This window comes from Coregonus lavaretus, assembly GCF_964263955.1.
Source record: "Coregonus lavaretus genome assembly, chromosome: 17".
NCBI classification, from domain to species: domain Eukaryota; kingdom Metazoa; phylum Chordata; class Actinopteri; order Salmoniformes; family Salmonidae; genus Coregonus; species Coregonus lavaretus.
Genome location: NC_140004.1, coordinates 26,296,471 through 26,305,039, shown reverse-complemented (window position 1 = coordinate 26,305,039; position 8,569 = coordinate 26,296,471). Strand labels below are relative to the sequence as shown.

General features: G+C 41.8%; 1 protein-coding gene across 1 annotated transcript; it reads left to right on the top strand.

Moving 5' to 3' along the window:
• The first annotated feature begins 5,522 nt into the window (after positions 1–5,522).
• On the top strand, positions 5,523–8,359 carry LOC311144502 (chemerin-like receptor 1). The gene is made up of 2 exons (XM_084180528.1): positions 5,523–5,633; positions 6,082–8,359. Exon 2 carries the CDS (start codon positions 6,102–6,104, stop codon positions 7,113–7,115), a length of 1,014 nt encoding a protein of 337 aa, XP_084036654.1. The 5' UTR covers positions 5,523–5,633; positions 6,082–6,101; the 3' UTR covers positions 7,116–8,359.
• The last annotated feature ends 210 nt before the right edge of the window (positions 8,360–8,569 follow it).

The following is an 8,569-nucleotide window of genomic DNA, read 5'->3' as shown; positions in this document are numbered from 1 at the left end:
AGTTTTCCCAGGGAGAGACTGCCAGAAACCAAGCCATTGTTGTGTGTACTGGTTAATTATTTGTAGCTAGACCTTCATTAGGAAATCTAATCTGCAGGGTACATGAGCAGGCCTCCATGTACTCCAAGGTTAAAAGTGACTTTGCTGAAGTACGTCAAGGTGGGTCAGATAGGCTGTGACATGCAGTAGGCACTGCTGCAATTAAGTATTTACACACAGAGGCGTCATGCCCATAGGCGGCACAGGGGCACATGTCCCCTCAGATTTGTCCTGTTTTTTTTTTTTTATACTACTAGCCACTTAGCAATTTTATGAAGTTGGCTTTAGCTATCCCTGATAGGTACCCAACCTCATAACTAGCTACCAAGAAGCCATTTCAGGCTATCAATCACGTTAGAGTAGCTAGCCTGTCTAACCATCTTAGCTGGCATGCCTGCTGGCAAGGTTGGTAGACTTTAGAAAAGCAAGCAATAACTAAATATACTGAATAAGACACACATTCCTTTCAATATTTTACACAGATTAACAGATGCAGAAAAGCATATTTAGTTTCTTTAAAAAAGAAACACCAGTCAGGAGGATGGACACAGCTCAAGAGGTATGCTTAGATATGCAGAAAAATAATCATAAAGATTATGGCTCTAGATTGCAGGGAAAAAGCTGTTTCAGGTGTTTGAAAAATGCAAAATTCTCCAACTTAAGGACAGGGCAGCATGAACACTACGGCCCCTCTCCTCCAACTGTGGGATACTACTCAGCACCAGGTGGGGTCACATCCCCAACAACCCAGCATGTGGATTATTCTTCTACGTTGGAGTACCAGGGAATTGCAACACCGTGGACATCGCTGCATACGTCATATGGAGTACAGGAAGCCCGTTTTTCCCGTATTGAACAGAATATACAGAGTCGTCTTCGCATTATGCAACAGAAGAAAACAGTATGAAAAATTTATGCACTCACTAAGTGTAAGTCGCTCTGGATAAGAGCGTCTGCTAAATGACTAAAATGTCTAAAATGTTAAAGAAGACCAAATCCCGGGCTTCCTCCTGTCAGGGGCGCCCTCTCCAACAGGTTGCAGTGGAAAACATGGGACAGTCATATGGAGGCCAGCAGCAAGAAGTTGTCTCTTCGGCCCGGCACCGTTGCTAGGTGTGACTGTGACTATTGGGTGTGACTATATTGCCTCTCCAGCCCCGGCACCATTGTCGGGCACGGCTGCGACTGAGACCGGGCAGGGACATGTCATGTCCTCAGCCCCCGCTGGTCCTCAGGAGTTGCCTGCTTCAGAGACTGAGCCCACACCAGATGTCATTCCCAATCCCCCCCCCCCCCCTCCACTGCTGTGGAGTCTGGGGGAATCCTCTCCCTGACTCGGGTGGCCTGTGTGATTCCAGCAGCATCTCCACACGGTAGTGAGCCTATGTTGCTGACTGGACCCTGTTCCTCACCACCACCACATCATCACCAGCCAAAGCTATCCAGTGAGCCGCCGCCAGTGGCAGAGGCCCTGTCTGCTGCTACCTTTGATGACCGGTCCAACCCTGACCTGGCCACACCCCTGTCACCAGCTACTGACAGTACAGCTTCACCTGACCCAGCCACAGCCCTGGGTCCTGTTCGGGGTGTCCAGGATGCCCCTGCCCAGCATGCACCACCTGACCGAGCTCCAGTCCTGGTCCTGCTGGACTCAACCCCCGACGTGACTGTGGGGGACACACCAGTCCTCATCGAGGGCGGCCACCCAGACTTCGCCCCCCAGTGTCCTGTCCCAGGGGTACTACCTACTACTGCTCCTGGGGTCCGAGCTGATCCACAATCTGCCCTGGACTCACCAGCACTGCCTCCTGATCTGGCCCTGACCCTGGGTCTACCATTGGGGCCTGCCCTGGGTTTCAGTTGGGGAACCGCCGATGCCATGCATGTTCTTCTCTGCTGGGGCATGGCCCGCCTCAGTTGGGGACGCGCTACCGCAACCGCTGGGCTCTAGACTGACATTCTGGTAGGGAATTCCTTATTTTGTAAATATGCTGCTTATATTTAGAGGTGGATCTTACGAATTCCTGCCAGTGACTGTTATCAGCACCTCACAACCCTGAGCTGCACACTCCAATCCCCATCCCACCACGACCGGAGCCTGAGAACCTAGGGAGTACCATAAACCTGCCTCTCAAACTCTCCCTGACCTGTGTGACCTGTGCCCTGATATGTTGCTAGGGAGGTTACTAATAAGTCTGGCTGCACAACTGATTGGCAAACGTTTTGCAAATTGAGAAATCATGTGACTAAACTGAATAAAAAGAAGAAGAAACAACACTATGAAACAAGGATAAATGACATAAAGAATGATAGTAAAAAGCTTTGGAGCACCTTAAATGAAATTTTGGGAAAAAAGGCAAACTCAGCTCCATCATTCATTGAATCAGATGGCTCATTCATCACAAAACCAACTGATATTGCCAACTACTTTAATATTTTTTTCATTGGCAAGATTAGCAAACTTAGGCATGACATGCCAGAAACAATTGCTGACACTACACATCCAAGTATATCTGACCAAATTATGAAAGACAAGCATTGACATTTTGAATTCCGTAAAGTGAGTGTGGAAGAGGTGAACAAATTATTGTTGTCTATTATCAATGATAAGCCACCGGGGTCTGACAACTTGGATGGAAAATTGCTGAGGATAATATTGGACGATACTGCCACTCCTATTTGCCATATTTTCAATTTAAGCCTATTAGAATGTGTGTGCCCCCAGGCTTGGAGGGAAGCAAAAGTCATTCCGCTACCTAAGAACAGTAAATCCCCCTTTACTGGCTCAAACAGCCAACCAATTAGCCGGTTACCAACCCTTAGTAAACTATTGGAAAAAAATGTGTTTGACCAGATACAATGCTATTTTACTGTAAACAAATTGACAATAAACTTTCAGCATGCTTATAGAAAAGGACATTCAACAAGGACAGCACTTACACAAATGACTGATGACTGGCTGAGAGAAATTGATGATAAAAAGATTGTGGGGGCTGTTTTGTTAGACTTCAGTGTGGCTTTTGACATTATCGAGCATAGTCTGCTGCTGGAAAAACGTATGTGTTATGGTTTTACACCCCCTGCTATAATGTGAATAAAGAGTTACTTGTCTAACAGAACACAGAGGGTGTTCTTTAATGGAAGCCTCTCAAACATAATCCAGGTAGAATCAGGAATTCCCCAGGGCAGCTGTCTAGGCCCCTTGCTTTTTCCATCTTTACTAATGACATGCCACTGGCTTTGAGTAAAGCCAGTGTGTCTATGTATGCGGATGACTCAACACTATACACGTCAGCTACTACACCAACTGAAATAAATGCAACACTTAACAAAGAGTTGCAGTTTCGGAATGGGTGGCAAGGAATAAGTTAGTCCTGAATATTTCCAAAACTAAAAGCATTGTATTTGGGTCAAATCATTCACTAAACCCTAAACCTCAACTACATCTCGTAATGAATAATGTGGAAATTGAGCAAGTTGAGGTGACTAAACTGCTTGGAGTAACCCTGGATTGTAGACTGTCATGGTTAAAGCATATTGATACAACAGTAGCTAAGATGGGAAGAAGTATGTCCATAATTAAGCGCTGCTCTGCCTTCTTAACAACACTATCAACAAGGCAGGTCCTACAGGCCCTAGTTTTGTTGCACCTAGACTACTGTTCATTAGTGTGGTCAGGTGCCACAAAGAGGGACGTGGGAAAATTGCAGTTGGCTCAGAACAGGGCAGCACAGCTGGCCCTTAAAAGTACACGGAGAGCTAACATTGATGGCATGCATGTCAGTCTCTCCTGGCTCAGAGCGGAAGAGAGATTGACTTCATCACTGCTTGTTTTTGTGAGAGGTGTCGACAAGCAGACACCCATGCATACCCCACAACACATGCCACCAGAGGTCTCTTCACAGTCCCCAAGTCCAGAACAGACTATGGGAGGCGCACAGTACTACATAGAGCCATGACTACATGGAACTCTATTCCACATCTGGTAACTGATGCAAGCAGTAGAATCAGATTTAAAAAACAGGTAAAAATACACCTTGTGGAACAGCGGGGACTGTGAAGAGACACACACACACATGTACACTCACTCTACACATACGTACACATGGATGTTGTATTGTAAATATGTGATAGTGGAGTAGTGGCCTGAGGGAGCACACTAAATGTATTGGGTAAAGTGTTATGAAATATAATGTCATGTAATATTTTAAATTGTATATAACTGCCTTAATGTTGCAGGACCCCAGGAAGAGTGGCTGCTGCCTTGGCAGCAGCTAATGGGGATCCTTAATAAATACAAATACTACGGGGCCGGACATCTGCCCATCCTGACTCTGCAGGTCACACAATACTTGCAGTCTCCCTCAAGCAGTGGCAGAGAGCAACATCTTATGAAAGAGGTCTGTGTGTTTAGAGTCTGTTCCCCGGCTCTAAAGACCTTCAATACTCTTGAGAGCAGTAGCGCTCTTTATCTCAATAGAAATACTGCATACAATAAAGGAACATTTAGCATAAAAAACATCTAGATAAATGAATATCATTGTGAATATGTACCATCCAGCTATCGCCAAAATAATGCAGTCTTATTTAGATCAGATTGTATGGGACATGCTGAACACTAGAGCCCTGTCTGTTAAAACATGCCACAATGCAAGTCAAGTTCATGCATTACAAATTATTATGAATATGTTTTGTTCCCATAGCACAAAGCGCTAAAATATTGTCATAAAGAATACGTTTTCCAATCTCAAGAGGTTAAATAAAATAAAGGACTATAGTAAGTACCTAAGAAGTCTACCAGTTTGAGCGGGTGGGTAATAGGGACGTTTCACGAAATGAGTCCCTTTTGGGTAGTATAACTTAGTGAAAAAAACGTATTTCACCTCATTTTAACATTCTGTCATGAAGTGCACATGTTCAACTTCATAAAAAACATGTTTTCCCATCTCTTAGGTAAAAAATCAGCTCACCTGCTTTTACACTATGATTTGACCGTAGATGTTCAATGTTTCTTTTGAAAAAATTTGTTTTAAAATAATAGTTTCACCATATTAAAACAAGAGTTCAGTTCATCTAACAGGGTTGTTCTTAAAATGAGGGACAGGCATAAATGAATCATTAATCACATTAAATAAATAATCTTCCAAAACGAATTTGTCAAAACAACAAAATAACTAGGGCTTTACAATGATGGTGAAAACTTGGAGAAATGTTGGTTAAGTAGGGTAAAATCTTCCTAGAAGCACGGAGGGACATGTCAAAATGCTGAATTTGAGCACTTTACCAAGTCTTTATTCATAAAACAAATCTGACTTATTGAGTTCTCTATGTGGTTTATATTAAAAGGCACTTCATTTAATATAACAGGCTTTTAAAATTAAATATTGGTGCTCAATTTCTATTTAAAATATCAAAGGGACGCAAAGGGACTCTGTTAGTGAAATGGCCCGCCTTATGTAATCAGTTCCGCATTCCTTCCTGTGGAGTATTGTTTTTTTTAATGTTGCATAAAGGGATCAGTGATAACATCACTTGAATACTTTTTGGGAAGCTGCACTTTTTCTCTACGGAATATTCTGCATCTGTTCACTAAGGTAAGGTTAACTTTGGTGGGAATCTTTACACCAACAGCATGTGTTCGTCTTGTGTTCCTTTAAACTCTTATCTTAGACCATACAGTATCAGCAACACTTCTGAACTGGAAGCTGTTAACTTCCAGACATTAGGACCATTGCTATTGCCACTCTTAGGCTACAAACAACTTGTTTGACGGAATGGCTTTTCAATTAGCATAACATTCACTTAAACTTAGCATTTTGTTGATTTATGTGTTGTGTTGAATATATCCAGTCTTAAGAAAAGTTGCAGTGGTCAAGTACAACATGGACAATCTGCATGTTTTTATTTTATATCTAGCAACATAAACATTATTTACTGATCAACTGGAATGAAGGAGCATTTCATGTTCTTTTAGTTAGCATTAAGATGCAGTCATTGCAGACAGGACCTGTTCTGACAAGCATTGCATTCCTTTTTTCTTAGGGTAAAAAACTACTGAAATCATGGTTGCCTCAATCAACACATCTGACTATGATGACTACAATGATTTAGTGGTGTTACCATCTCAGTCCCCAGTCATCTATGAGATGTATCAGATGAGGACTGGCTTTAGATTTATGTATGTGTCGGTCTACTCAGCCAACCTTCTACTGGGTCTACTGCTCAACTCTGCTGTCATCTTCATGAGTGTCTGGAAATACAGGTCCAAGAAGAAGCTGAGTCGACGGATGTTGATCCTTGGCCTGGCTACCACCCACCTCATCTTCTGCCTCTTCACCCCACTTTACCTGATCAGTGCCTGGAACTACTTCTCCTGGACATTTGGGAAGGTTGTCTGCAAGCTGGGGTCCTACGTGATGTTTATGAACATGTTCTCTGCCTCAGTAATGATCACTTTCTGGAATGTGCGCTGGTGTGTCCCCAGATGTTTTGAACACCACATGTCCAGCAGCGTGGTTCTGCTGTCCTTGTTCATTGGGGCCATACTGAGCGCCCCCTCTTTACTGTCCAGGGAGGTTCAGTACACTGCTGATGGATACGTCTGCCTTGACAACTATGATTATACTGAACAATCTCAGATCTCTAAAGAGGGTAAGGAGAGAATGATGGCTGTGGTGATCTGTCGCTTACTTTTCGGGCTGCTGCTCCCTTTGGGTGTGACATGTGTCAGCTGTTGCTGCATGAACAGTAGGGGAAACAATCAAGTGAGGTCATTGGTTATTCGACCTGTGACTATTGCCCATTTCCTATGCTGGGCTCCTGTCCTCTGTCTCTCTATGCTACAAGTCACAGTGGGGACAGACAACAGATGGTTCAGATACACATTGTCCCCAGCCACTGCCCTGTCAGTCTTAAACAGCTGCATCTATCCTATCATCTGCATCTGGCAAGGAAATAAAGAACTGAAGCGTAACTTTCACTCACAGCCTGAGAGGACCCCTCAGACAGAGGACAAAGGAGAGGAGGGCCATGAGATGACTTGCCTGGATAGAGAGGACAATGTCCTTGAACAGTAATGGGAATACAACATACTGTAAATGCAATTTGCAATTGAATAACATTTCCAGCTTGAAATATACTTGTAAATACTGGTATCATGCAAAATATATAATATTTTGGCCAATATTTTCTATGAATTGTAATAAATACTCACAGTATGTATAATTACACATTGTTCTAAATCCCTCTTGATCAAGGTAACAAATGACTTATTTTTTAAAAACCTGTATTAATTTCCTATTCAAATGCATATTAAATAAAGATTTGACAAAATATATAACCATGAACATGTCTGAAAATATCTCATTTTGAATTAAATGTTACAATATGCCATGGGAAAAATATCCCTTGAAAAAAAAGTGACATTTTTTTTTTCACGTTTTTTACTGTATTACATTTACAGTATGTTATTTACATACAGTATGTTCACATGTTAACAGCACCTTTTCACGTGAGGAGAACATCTTTTTTTTATCATGTGAAAATCGAATTTAAAGTTAAACATGTGAAACACTTTAACATGTGAAAATCTAACTTTCACATGTTGAATTGCAATTTCACATGTGCACTCCAAAAAAGATTTAGGCTGCTGTTAAGTTTGTTAACATTACACCAGGGGTAGGCAACTACATCCAGCTGCAGGCTTATTTTTGTCGGAGCGAATGGTCGGGGGCCGGAAATTAATTAATTATAATTTGTACACTGCAAATTCTCCACAACCTAGCCCAAAAAGCGATTGTATTTGAAAATAACATTCATTTCATACATTGATTACATTGAGACATGATCACATATGTCAATTTTTTTAATTTGTGGGAATACTTGGGAACATACTTCCTAATTTGTTTTGTTTCGTTTTGGGGCTGAATTCCTGGTGATTCCAACCCCCACTCAAAACTTTGGGGGGCCTGTCATGCCAAATAATGTCCCCCGGCCAAAAAGTGTCCCGCTCTATGTCACAATGGGATTCGATAAACTAAAAAGTGTCCTAATGATGACCTAATGATTGGAATTTTGGAGATCATTACAGCCTAAATGAAGTTCTTTTCATCATCGCTATGCAAACAAGGCTGATTTCCGTGACAATTTTGCTGTTTAAACAAGTTTTATTTAGCTAATAAAATGAAAACATTACTTTGAACTACTTTTGGGTACCTTGTTAACATTACAACATGAAATCCATGTCTTAACCGTTGCTACGTTTTGGAAATGGCAAATAAAACGTGTAATCTGCTTGACATATTAAAGTTACTTACCTTACAGATCACGAAGTCGGCTAATTTCCACCCCATTCATATGCAAATCCTTTTGATTCATACACTGGATTGTCTGGCTGTCATGTTTTTTTTTAACCTGCCCTTACCTTATCTACACTGAAATAATATAATTTCAGTAGTCCTCTATCATGATTCATTTTTTTCTATCTCGCATAGCTCATTAGTACACCCTTGTGGTTGAAAAAATATATATT

Excerpts from the sequence above, each read along its gene's own strand:
- LOC311144502 (XM_084180528.1), top strand. The coding sequence starts at position 6,102 with ATGGTTGCCTCAATCAACACATCTGACTATGATGACTACAATGATTTA.